At 35.0% G+C, this 13,724-nt stretch overlaps 1 protein-coding gene across 6 annotated transcripts in view; it reads left to right on the top strand.

Moving 5' to 3' along the window:
- The window catches only part of TBC1D15 (TBC1 domain family member 15), a 64,161-nt gene that overhangs the window by 28,363 nt on the left and 22,074 nt on the right, over positions 1-13,724 (top strand). For 4 of the 6 annotated variants that reach the window (XM_004281899.3, XM_049694983.1, XM_033409595.2 and 1 more), the window contains 5 exons: positions 2,922-3,132; positions 10,320-10,422; positions 11,403-11,453; positions 11,761-11,958; positions 13,022-13,150. In XM_004281899.3, the coding sequence (XP_004281947.1) occupies positions 2,922-3,132; positions 10,320-10,422; positions 11,403-11,453; positions 11,761-11,958; positions 13,022-13,150 (692 nt within the window). The remainder of the gene's footprint in view (positions 1-2,921; positions 3,133-10,319; positions 10,423-11,402; positions 11,454-11,760; positions 11,959-13,021; positions 13,151-13,724) is intronic. The other 2 variants (XM_049694984.1, XM_004281900.3) reach the window with 1 other exon arrangement.

Consider the following 13,724-nt stretch of genomic DNA (forward strand, 5'->3'; position numbering starts at 1 on the left):
TTTCTATTATTATAAACTTCACACTTTTTACCTTTTTTGTGATTCACAGAGCAAAATGGGGACAAACCTTTAAAAAAAATTGACTATTGAAGACTTTTTAAACTTTATATTTCTTAAATATACTGCTAAGTCTTTGTTTTTATATATTAGATCAAATGTTTTGAAAATATATCTTCCCAGAACAGCAGACTGCCGTGATGTTCTGGAAACCCATTCAGATAAAATGTCACGTCCTTGCTGTTAATTCTGTTCAAGACATATGGAGACTTACTGAATTGTTTTGTTTACTTTTTTGCTGTTATGGCCATTTTTCCCACGTCAGTGTGTTGGAGTTATTTTTTACATATATTGGGTAACACAGTAAGTTCATCAGAACTAATTAGCTTTATTTACCTTTGTTTAAGGAGAAAGAAGGAAATTTTGAGTTAACTGTTGGATTCTGTTAGTTTTCCTTTGTAACAACTTCTAATTCTGGTTAGCTATTATTGGTAGACCAAATTGCAGATTACTTTTCTGTTGACTTGGTTAGTAGATTATTCATTTATTTAACACATCTTTGACTACCTACTATCTGCTAGTCACTCTTCTAGGCACTGGGGATAAAGCTGTGAACAGAATTAAGTTCTTGTTCTCATGAAGCTTATACTCTAGAAAAGGGACTTCTGGGATTGACTTGTAATGTTTGTCTCATTGTTTATCAGAGCTTTAAGTGAGGAAATGTGTGAGGAATTTTCTTTTGTATTTAATATGTAATGTGTGTCTCTTCCATTAACAAGGGAAAAATCTGTGTAAAATTTTTACATTTGAATATGCACAAACTTCTGATATGCCTGCATATATTATTAATATTCTTCATATGATTTTCTTGCATGACTTTTATTAAATACTTTTTGTGGAATTTAAGATAAAAAATGGTATCTGGTTTTTCATTGCTGTTTTGCTGTGAAAATATTTTTGGTCTTTGCAGATAATCTAGTAGTATGTATCCTTTCTACGTCGACGTAGTCCAGGTGCATTCACACTTAAGTGATTCATAAAATGTTGGAATTCTAGAATTGTTCTCACTTTCATATTAGTTTGTGATGGTGTTATGAGCTCTATAATATAAATTGCAGTGAAACATGATGTGTCGTAAAGTGAGCACGTGGTACTTAATCTGGTATCAGCCTTAGATATGAGTTCACCATCTGAACTGGTGTGGAAGTAGGCAGGGCACTGCATAGATAAGTTACTTAGCCTTTCTGGACTTTGATTCAAATGATAACTTGCTAGTGTCCATGAAAGAGTAATGGTGTCTGCATCCCTTGCCAGGTAGAGGTTTCTGTAAGCTGTAGGTTTCTGTGTCAGTTTAGGAGATTTTGTTGGAGGTGATGGAGCTGTAGTGTTCTGACTATATAGGAAGGTGACATACATGCAGGTCAGTACTGACTGATCTACCCTTTGAGTAAGTTCTATAAGCAGATATAATCTATACAGTTTATCTTTGTGGAATTGATAGTGTTGGGATGGAATTAATAAAGATTTTCAATAACAGGATAGTATGACACTTCTTAGCAAATAACATAAGAGAAAAGGTCTTTTAAAATTTCAGAGACATGACATGCTTAAGTCTGCGTTAAAATGTTCAAGTAAAATAACATTTTTAGATTAGAAATTAAATATAAGTATTAGATAACTTTTTTCCCTTGTTCTTTAAATTTTTATTTAAATAGATAATCTTTACATTGCTTGTTATCAATTGCAATATTATTCACAAACCTAGGATTTTAAGCTTCTGTAAACAGCCCCCACACACTAGGAAATGCTTTATTTTACATAGCTATAGTTTGGTTTGAACTGAGGTCTTAATTTAGTAGAAGGTTGATTTAGCAGGAAGATTGAATGTATTTATTCTCTTTGAAGCATTCACAACTTAGTTACCTTTTCATCCTCAATTCCCCACTGTTCTTTGGGTTTTTGCAAATGTCTGTCTGTGTACTCACTCTAATGTTACTTTTTTTTAAAATTAATTTTTATTGGAGTATAGTTGCTTTACAGTGTTGTGTTAGTTTCTACTGTACAGCAAAGTGAATCGGCTATACATATACATTATGTCTTCTTGTTTTTTGGATTTCTTTTCCATTTAGTTCACCACAGAGCACTGAGTAGAGTTCCCTGAGCTATACAGTAGGTTCTCATTAGTTATCTATTTTATACATAGTATCAATAGTGCATATATGTCAATCCCAATCTCCCAGTTCATCCCACGCACCCCCACTTTCCCCCCTTACTTTTTATACTGGTATACTTTTACCTTCACTCAATGTAATCTAGTAAAAATAATTCCAAAAGGAAGTGAGGAATAAAGGTTGGTTTTGTTTTTGTTTTTTTTGTTTTGTTTTAAATGCCTCTCCAAATGCATCATGCCATTTGTATTTGAGGGAATTGGAAAAGGTGAATATTTATTGAATATTTACTATATACTTGGCACTGTACTCATTAGTTGACAAGTATTATCTCTTTTAATTCTTAGGATAACATTGGGAGGTAAGTATAATTATCTCCATTTTACAGATGAAGAAACTGAGGCTCAGAGAGATTCAATTATTTGCCCCAAATCATTCAGTTAGTAAGATGGTGGTGCTGCAGTTTGAGTCTGGCCTGCTTGCTTCCAAAGCCATGATCATTTTGGGGCAAAGCTGATATTTTAAATAAGGGTAGTATTTTTTTCAATTTGTATACAGTAAGATAATTATTTTAAAAACTATTCTTTTAAGAAAATGTATGTAGCCATTTCTAATACAGGTGGAAGCCATGGTAATATCAGTGCTGTAGTTGTTCCCTAGGTTCAACAAATATCTGTTAGGCAGTCATGAAGAGTGCTGTCAGTACCTTTTAAAAAGGTGAACAAAAATATTTTGCCCCACTTTCTTGTTTTTAAGATGCTCCAAGTCATAGAAATGGGAAAAGCAAATGGTCATTCCTGTTCAGTTTGACAGACCTGAAATCAATCAAGCAAAACAAAGAGGGTATGGGCTGGTCGTATTTGGTATTCTGTCTAAAGGATGACGTCGTTCTCCCTGCTCTGCACTTTCATCAAGGAGATAGCAAACTACTGATTGACTCTCTTGAAAAATATGTGGTATTGTGTGAGTAAGTATCAAATTATTTCCTACTTATCAAAACCGGATTGTTGTGATGGTCCCAAGGCGAACTGTTTTTACTTGTCATTGGGTATCAGTGACCTATGTGCATATTAGGGCTCAAGCAGGTTTGTTTTTTCTGGAATATTGACTACTTTGGATGAGTGACTGAATAAAATTTTGCCATTTTAGTAATTTGGAACTGCGACTTATCACCTTATTAGTGTTTTAAAGAAAAGAATGGTTCAGTATTTTAATACACATTCAAATGAATGATGATACATCAATAATTTATGGATTATATATTTACCAGTTTTATCTTTTATTATGTAGTTTCTGTTAAACATAGAGTTTCATTTGTAATGCTACAAATTTAAGTCAGACAAATCTAAATAAAATTATTGTAAGTGTGGAAGTTAGGGCTTTCTCACTTTCCAGAAATCTTGTGTCTTCCATTTATTTACCCATGTGCATTTGTACACACATACTCTTTCTCGCTTTCACTCTCAGCAAATACAATTGTGGTATCTATTTAGTTCTGAGCACTGTGCTGGTTGTTTGATACTTAGTAGTGAACAAAACAGGCATGTTCTCGGATATCTGAGAGTTTATGGTCTTGTGAAGGATGCTGACCAGTAAATAGCAATAAACTCAAGAAATAAGATGGAGGAAGTACAAGGAAGGGAGGAAGTATACTTCATTCAGACTGGGGGTTGGGTAGGGGTCAGGGAAGACTTTCTGGAGGAGGTAACATCTAGGTTGAGACTTGACAACTGTGTGAACGTTAGCATGAAAGGGAAGGAGATATTTAGACGGAGAGATGTTTTAGATAGCGGGAGGTATGTAAAACACGACGTAATCACAGAACAGAGTAGTTCAGTATCACAGGTCTGCATAGTGGGGGAAGGGAGGGTACAAGATTTAAAGATGAAGCCAAAGAGCTGAGTTAAGGCCAGAGCATGAAGGGTCTTGTAAATCATGTTAGGAGGTTGTTCCAGTCATCTAGTGAGCTTGTAGTAGCGTGAACTAGGGGAGTGACAAGAAAGAAGTGTTGGAGGAATATTTAGTGTTAGAGTTTGTGGTTGATTGGATATGTGGAGGAGAAAAGAAGGGAGAAGTTGAGATTTTTAGTTTGGGGAATTGTAGGGATGATTGTTAACTTCATTAATAATGTCCTCATTTTAATAGAGTAATGTCATGCCTAAATGTAGATTATATAAAGCTAGGAATAATGCAAAAGTTGAAAGATATTGACTCTATGTTTTTCGGCATGAAATTCTCTTCCTTTACCATGTTGACCACCTCTGGCTGGCACTAGGCATGCTGATTAGTACCTGTAATCATAAAGTCAGATCTGGTTGGTAGTATGTGGGTCTTGGATCTTGAAGTGAGAAGCTGTGAATAGGCTACCACCTACGGGGTTAAGTAGATTTCAGGAGGAGCATTTATCATGACTGGGGCATAAGGCTTGGCTGTTGAATAGCAGCTGTTAAAGACTTGGGGGTCTTAGCATCATAGCAAGCTCAGTATCAATCAGTGTTGTGATGTAACTGTTACAGAAGAGCTCATTCATTCTGAGACTGTTGATTAAAGCATAGTATCTAGAATGAAGTGGTAGTCCCTCTCTACTCTGTACTGATAAGATCATATTTTGGAGAACTCTTAGTTTTAAACACTTAGTTTTAAACACTGCATTTTAGATTTTAGATGTGTTATACTAACTATACTACGTGGAAAAAGATGGCTAGTGTAATGAGAGGGATCAAAAGGTATCATGAAAAATGTGGGGATGTGGTGATTTAACTTGAAGGAGTTGTGGTGAACCATTAAATAAAACCCAAGCTGGGCTTCCCTGGTGGCGCAGTGGTTGAGAGTCCGCCTGCCAATGCGGGGGACACGGGTTCGTGCCCCGGTCCGGGAGTATCCCACATGCCGTGGAGTGGCTGGGTCCGTGGGCCATGGCCGCTGAGCCTGCGCGTCCAGAGCCTGTGCTCCGTCCGTCCAGAGCCTGTGCTCCGTCTGCAACGGGAGAGGTCACAGCAGTGAGAGGCCCGCCTACCGCAAAAAAACAAAACAAAACAAAAAAAACACCCAAGCTTCTTACTATGGTCAGTGAGGGCCTGCCCTATCTTAGCTCTGTTTATTTCTTCAACCTCATCTCATGCCATTCTCTTCTATATTCTAGCCACATGGTTTTCTTTCAGTTCCTGAAATGCCCTAAACTCTTTCTTGTCTTAGGGTCCTATATGTATTTCTTTTGTCTAGAATATTCTTCTCCCTTTCTTATCCCTGAGGTCTCAGTTTAATGTCACTTCCTCAGAAGGGCTTTTCTGGATGCTTAGTCTCCCATTTAATGTAGGTTCCCACCCCCATTCCTTTTTGCTTTCTCATTCTCTTGTTTGCTTCCTTCATGGCCCTTAACAGAATAAAATCATTGTCTGTTTATTTCTGTTACGTTTTCCTCTAGAATATAAGCCCATAAAGGCAGGGATTGCATCTATCTTGTTTACACTTTCTCCTAAATTCCTAGCCAGAGTGCCTGGCCCATTTGTTCAGTAAATCTTAGTTGAATGAATAAATGGCATGATACTTACCAGTTTTACAAATAATTTCAAAAGGATTGTTAAAAGAAATAGACTAGATTTGTTTTGTATGACTCCAGAGATAAACTAGAAGGAAATAGCTCGAGGGGTAGAAATTACAAGGAATTAGCTCATGAGGTAGAGAGTTTTCTGTCCTGGATGGGTTCAAGGATAGACTCAACAATTACTTAGGTGCTTATAAGAGAATATGTACCTTAAATATGTGTTGGTGATGTTTTAATGACGTTTGTAAGTGAAACTATGTTTCCTTTTCTGTATTGGTTAGGCTTAGATATGTAGCATCATAATAATTCAGCCCAAATTAATGTTGCAGTCATCCAGTTATCATTTTTGGACAACTACAGGTCTCCCTAGTGAGGGCAGACCACTTATGACATGAATGAGAGCAGACTAGAAACCACCTTCTCTGTTGGCAGGCAGATCCAAGAGATAAAGAGAGCCTGGAAGGGGTTATGCCATGCATGCACCTTACTCTTTCCTGATCTCAGCAGTCAGATGTGTCCCTGTGAAGATTTTATTTAATAGGAGTGCATATTTCCACCTGGAAACAAGAAGCCGTGGGAATGGTGTTCCCCTCTCTCTACTTTTTCATTCAACAAGTATTTTTTTTTTGAGGACCTACTATGTTCTAGACATCATACTAAGTGCTGGAAAGGAGCACTTAGTCAAAAAGATATGGTGTCTGTCTTCATGGAGTTTGTACTATTGCAGAAAAGAAAAAGATCGCTTATACAAATAATCATAAGTTTTCAGCTGTAATAAGTACTATGAATCAGGAATATAGCACGATGAGAGCATATAATAGGATAATATGTAGGTTTGTGTGTGTGTGTGTGTGTTAGTAGTAATTGAAGCTCTGAGAGAGAATGAGATTAAGAAGAGGATAAAATGGGATAGAATGTAAGCATGTGATTAATTATAGCCTTTAATGACATGGTCAAAGAGAAGAACCTAGCAGAGGAGTCTGACTTCCTACACTCTGTTTCCTCTCTTCCCACTAGGCTTAATCACATTTATGGTCAACCAAGGATGTGGCTGTTTCTGGGAGAGGAGATAGCTGTGTAAAGTGAGCTTTAAAAGCTTCATCCTTAGTACCAGCCACTTCTCCATTGTGTATTCTCCTGTGACACTGAGGGGCCAGTTTATTCTTTGCCCCCTGAATAGTCTGAAATGTGTAAGAATAGTACATCAAATATTTTATCCCCAATTGAAGGCCCCTTTGTACACTAGGCAGAAAATAAGCATCCCCCCCATTCTCTTTCCCATCATAAATTATGCCCAACTGCATTGTGTCATATATGCTGAGTCCAGGTGGTAGAATATAGATATTCCAGGTAAACAGTCACCAGTATAAAAATAAATCCCATATTTGTATAAACCATCTTCCATTATCAGATTCTTAGGGAGATGTTAAAGGTTCTTGTTTTTTATGTTCATTACTTATGATCTAAATAAATGGAATTCACAATTAAGTCCAAAGAAATGAAAAGTCCCAAATATCCCCCATTTTTTACTTTATTAGGTATCATTTCCTGTCTCTGGAGCAGTTATCCTAAGCAAAATGGTACTTCCAGAGTCATGTTCCTATGGTCGCAGATTGTTGTGGAGACCGGAAGAAGAAGGGTAGACCAGGAAAACCTTGGTGTCAGCAGCTTCGCTGGGATCCCAGCCACTCTGTTCCTGGGTCATCCTTCCTGTGTTTTCTGAGTTCAAAACATCAATAGAGGGAGATTCAGACCACATTATCTTTTTTTCTCTGATTAACCTAAATTGAAGAATGTGGCTTGCACCTGTGGCCATGATGTCTTCCTAACACTCCCTGTAACGAATTAAGGGTCTTACCATACAGACAAACAGAAATTGCAGATTTGCTAGGGATGTGCAGCCTTGAAAGATCGAGGTAAAGGTTGGGTAACTATGCACAGCTCCTTCTTTCAGTCTCATTAACTGGATTAGTCAGTGCAAAATAGGCCAGCTTCTTGAGGCTTATTATTTCTCAAATGGTTTTCTTATCTACTGGGATAAACAAATTGTCCTATTCATTGATATTCTTTAGTGTTCTTTGACTTATCACCATTTAGAACATGGTATTCAGCTGGGTAAAAGAATGACCCACAGATACATTTTTGTTACATTTCTGGAACCAAGTTGGTTGCTAGGATATGAATGAAAGTTATTGGTTGGTTCTGTTAAAATGATTTTATATATTGGGCCATTTTAAAACTAATACATAAATATCCAAGCAGTAAAATATTTCCTTAAAAAGCCAAGTTGGTTGTATCATCTTATAGCACCAGTCATTTATGAGATTAGGTCCTAGACCCTCATTTATTCCCTTTGTGAGATACATATATCCACACACACATACATATATACATACACATACACACACATATATATGTATAAATTATATGGATGAGAATAAACTATATAGTTTTGTTGTAAATATTCTGTACTTTTTTTTTATTAACCTTTTTGGCTTTATATCTTTTGCAATGATATTTTTATTTATTTCTTTAGCTTTCCATATTGGTCTTCTCGGTGGCAATATAAAATAGTTACTATTACATCTCAGTGCACAAAAATTCTTCAACTGTTATAATTTCTGAATTCTGAAGCTTTTGGGAGAGGCTCACTCCAAAGTACTTCTGAAGTTTTAGTAGTTATGCGTCTGTAGTTGTGATATTAGACAATGGTTTTCTTTAAGCCCTTTAGTAGGATCTAATAGAATTGCTGATGTTAGCATCATTAAAAGTTCTATCTTACTGCTGCAATGAGTTTTTGAAAGCCTTGAATAATGTTGTCATGAGTGATCAACTTCCCAGAATCCATAATATCCCCAGAATATATAAATATAATATTTAATCTTCCCAGATTAAATCAGTGTGGTAACCTGGCAGGTGGAAATGTAACAATATTCTGGAATGCCAGCCCTCCTTTTGGTGAGCTCTGAAGTTCTTAGCAACATTATTACCTGTTCTCTTACTGATATACTTTAAAGAATGTTTTGTTGATTTCTTCAGTGTCAACCGAGTCTAACGTGACTTCCCCCAGCCCCTCATCACAGAGTATTAGGTATAAAAAAAAGAAATCCTTCCTTTGTAAAAAAGTATCTGTGGTTCTTTGTTGGTTGAGCAGTCATTTCTTCTTCCCATCTCCAGCTTTGTGACCATAGTTTTAGATCTGAAGCCATAATAATTGGCTGGGCACAGATAACTGAAGGTTGCGTATGTGTCCCCCTTCAGCATGCATAGCCAGTGTTTTGACTTTTATGATCATTTTTTTATTTGTAGTTTAAAGAAAAAATTTGACTTAATCTATTTTTAGAAACAAAAAATAATAACCATAGTACCAGCAGCACTGTGTTAGGAAAAAAATATGTTTCTATACTAGTTACTTTTCTTTTTCTGGTGCTATGTTTACAAGTTGACCTATCATTAAAAAATGCCTTGTGAGAACCTATAGGTCTTCATGTTAATAAACATGACCCCCAGAAGATGTTCAGAAAAATGGTGATTAATGAAAATTGAACGTTTAAAAAGTTATTTTCTTCCTACTTCAAATGACTCAACCTTAGCTCTTTTAAGAAGCTAAGGGGCTTATTCAGCTACTATTGTCTTTGATGATCGAGTGCTGTTTCTAAGTAAGAATAAGATCCTGTTTTGGATTTCATATCCCCCCAGCATTGCTGTTGCATCCTGTTATGTTAGAATTGAGAAGAGATAACTGTTATTAAAGTTCTTATCTCAAACATTTATAATAAACTAGAAGTAGATAGCAGCAAAATAATGCATTTAATTTTTGTTTTTAAACACAAAAGTTGTGGATTTATTACAGCTGACTTACTAAATTATAAAAGTTTTTGAACAGAAAAAAGACTGGATAATTCATTTGATTACTTCAAATTAGATGTCTATTTGGAAAGCATTTTGTTTATTCTGTAGTTATTAGGAAGTGTGGAGAAAAACATATCCGGAGCTCAATAAGCAAGAACTAAAAATATACTGTACCTGAACTGTACATTACAACCATGTGTGTTTATAATAATGGTTGGCATAATTAATGATCTTTAACAAATAATTAAGACATTGTATCTTGTATTTTTAACATCTTATATTGCAGTACTACCAAGCTGTGGAGTGAAGTTGGAAACCATTTCAAAATAGGACATTTTCCTGTAGTGTACATATTATATATACTGATGAATCCTAAAGTGTGTTTCAACTTTCTTTATAAGAGAAGATATATTCTTATAATGGAAGATATGTTTGTAAGAATTTTCTACTATAATTCTAAACAAAAGTTTGGGTTCATTATAATTTAGTCCTCTTGGCTTTACCTAGAATAAAAATATACTTTATCCCTTTTATATTTGTTAATTTAATATTTAATGTTTCATGTAGTTTTGGAACTCACTTAAGATAGTTACTAAGTACTTGCTAATATTGAATTAATGGGAAACACTTTTAGAACTGGACATTTAAGGTTTTTTGTTGTTGTTGTTACGGAAAAATAACTGTGCATTAGTAATTATTTAGGTAGTCATTGATGCGGAGTGCTACTGTTTTCTACAAATCCCTTCTTTCTATCACAGATCTCCGCAAGACAAAAGAACACTTCTTGTGAATTGTCAGAATAAGAGTCTTTCACAGTCTTTTGAAAATCTTCTTGATGAACCAGCATATGGTATAATACAAGTATGTTTCCTTAGTCTATCTTATATTAATCTGTTTGTCTGACCGCATTATTTTATATGCATCCTACCTCTCACTTTCTCAGAGATTATACAGAATGAGGCAAGTGTCTGCATGTGTAAACCTTATGGAACTATTCTCTGTAATTTTATAGAAAGAATAATATGTGTCATATTGTTTGTAAGACTCAGAAGCTTCCTTGGTTCTTAATTACTCTTACAGCAATTTTCCCCTTTATCATAATTGAAGTTGGACATCAGATTTTTATTATCATAGCTTGCACTGATTAGGTGAAAAGTCACTGGGTAAGACACTTCGAATTAATCAGTGATAAGCTTATGCAAAAATCTGGTTTGAATTTTTATTTGATGTTTAAGTTGGTTCATTTGGGGTCAGTTTAGTCTAATTCCTCTTAAAGTATTTGAGTATATTCTTGCATTTGGCTAAAAATGTGCCCTTAACACAGGCAGAAATAAAGATAATTTATTTTTCACTCAGGTTGCTATGTAAACTAATGACATTTTTGTTTACTCATTCATTTATTCACTTATTCATTCAACAAATGTTTGAGTGCTTCTTTGTCCCACATGGTATCTCTTTTTGGTTCTGAAGATAAAGAGGGAACTTTTTAGGAGGGAGGACAAAAGAGCTAAATACTGATTAAAATAAAAAGTGAGGGAACTGTTTTTCTTATTGTGAAAATAATCATTTTAAAGATAGACCTTTAAGAAGTAACTATTTTTGCTAAATATGAATAAGCAGGCCGTTTGGGATTTAGAAGTAACTCTAGCAGTAGAAAAACTTTTCTAGGACAGCACTGTCCAGAACAAATTACTCTTGTTGGCATGATTCACCAGTTATATAATTAGATTAAAATGTCAGCTAATATTTAAATATTGTGAGTGTTTAAACTTAGCTATCAAATATTTTGTGTTAGACTAGTGTGGTACTACCCACTTCAAGAAATATTTTTTTCTGTGAAGGCAGGACTGTTAGAGAGAAGAAAGCTGTTGTGGGCCGTCCATCAGTGGAAAGTAAGCACTGCAGATATTTCTGGTGTGTGCAGATTGAATGAAGCCTGCAAATCATGTGTTTATCTGCAATTCGATCAGTAGCATTAGCTTGCTATTTAATGTACTATTTTAACCAAATGAAAAAATTGGCTTAGAAAATTTAAATTTTTCTTCCCAGAAAAAAATAAAATTTTAAAATAATCTTAGAATGCTCTGTTTTAGTTCTGATTTCCCCCCCTTTAAAAACCTTTGCCCTTTTGCCTGTCATGAGGTATTTTTATTCTTTATCTGAATTAATTTTGCCAATATTTTTCTTTCTACTGCATAGAAGATTAAAAAGGACCCTTATACAGCCACTATGGTAGGATTTTCCAAAGTCACAAACTACATTTTTGATAGTTTAAGAGGCAGCGATCCTTCTGCACATCAACGACCACCTTCAGAGATGGCAGATTTTCTTAGTGATGCTATTCCAGGTTTAAAGATAAATCAGCAAGAAGAACCAGGATTTGAAGTCATCACAAGAGTGAGTGGAGTTTATATTAATATAGCTCTTGTATTTTAGCAGGAGAAATGCTTTTTAAAGTGTACTGAATGTTATAGAAATAGAAACTCAATTTTGGTCATACCTGCCTCTTCTCACAATCCTTTATAACTTTTGCTCACTCATATATCTAACGACTAATGCTTGTCCTGCCACCAAATTCCTGGTTTCTTCTTCATCAACTACTACTTATACTTCTCTGTTCATCAGTGTTGGATCTCTTTCTTTGATTACCTTTTGATAGTAATGAACAGGTTTTTGTTTCATTGAGTGTATAGCAGTGAGTAAATAGTAAGCCTTGCATGTTGCCCCTAGCTCTGTTCTTCGTAATTTTTGTTTTCTCAGACACTCTGCACAGGCAGCTAGTCAGGACACTACTCGTGGGCTTTTATTCTTATGTGAATCTTTTCTTTTTTAAGTAAGATGGATTTTGGCCTTGAATTATGGTAAATCTTTATATATGCTCAACAAGACTTGAATTTGCTACAATTCTAGGCTGCACATAGTTAGAACATTATAAAATATCTCAATTGTAGTACTTAATTAAAGGGCTTATCTTGCAAATGGCATTTTAAAATTACCAACATCTGTTAATTGAATGAAAACCTGTAGAAAATGCCAAGTAGAGCTAATGGATCATGAATCAATTCTGAGAGCTACAAATTTTAGATTGGAAGAAAAGCTAATTTTAAATATGATTAATGGAATAATACTCTTTTTTAATAATATAGCATACCATTTAGTGTGAAGGGTCTGTTTTAGAATTTACGTGTTGAATGTTCTGTACTTATGTAATTGAAACCCAAAACAACAAATGTTTTTTTGTTTCTGAATTTATAACCCAGTTATTTGTGTATTTAGTAGGAGGGTAAAATGTATGGAATGCTATTGCAGTTTATAAACTAAACATTGGAAACTAAGGGAAAATATTAGAAATGTTAGAACTTATGTCTGAGTAATAGTATTTTAGTTTTAGTTTCTATATACCTTGATTTCATTTCACTTGTTAAAGGTGTACTCTTTATTGCTTATCTTTTTGTTTTAGATTGATTTGGGCGAACGACCTGTTGTTCAAAGGAGAGAGCCAGTATCATTGGAAGAATGGACTAAGAATATTGATTCTGAAGGAAGAATTTTAAATGTGGATAATATGAAGCAGATGATATTTAGAGGGGTAATTACTTTAGTATTTTAAACTGTTGGTGTTCAAGTTTTCATTTTCTTTTGGGAGGTGGGAGAGATGAACTCCTTTTTGATGAGTGTTGCCTTAAAATCCGTGTAGGACAGAGTGAGGTGTTTGTGATGTCCCTGAGGGTTGGGTTGGAGGGATATACCATTAAGCCTATGGAAAGGTATTCTTTCTTACTTGAAGTTCTGTGGGTTATGTGAAGGAGGCATTTGTGTTCCTCAGTGGTAGTTCCCTTATCTAGTAAGGATTGGGTTTAGAAAGACTAATCAGTTCCACTGTCTGCTATACAGTCTACTCTTCATTGTTTACGCTTTCTGGCAGCTGCTTACATCTTCAGAATCTGGAAGTCAAAAACAAGGTAGTTTTTACTGAATTGAGTTATTTTTATGTACAGGCATACCTCGGAGGTATTGTGGGTTCGGTTACAGACTACTGCAGTAAAGTGAATATTGCAAATAAGCGAGTCACTCACATTTTTTGATTTCCCAGTGCATATGAAAATTATGTTTGCACTATACTGTATTAAGTCGATTAAGTGTGCAATAGCGTCATGTCTAAG

The sequence above is a fragment of the Orcinus orca genome, chromosome 11 (genome assembly GCF_937001465.1).
Source record: "Orcinus orca chromosome 11, mOrcOrc1.1, whole genome shotgun sequence".
NCBI classification, from domain to species: domain Eukaryota; kingdom Metazoa; phylum Chordata; class Mammalia; order Artiodactyla; family Delphinidae; genus Orcinus; species Orcinus orca.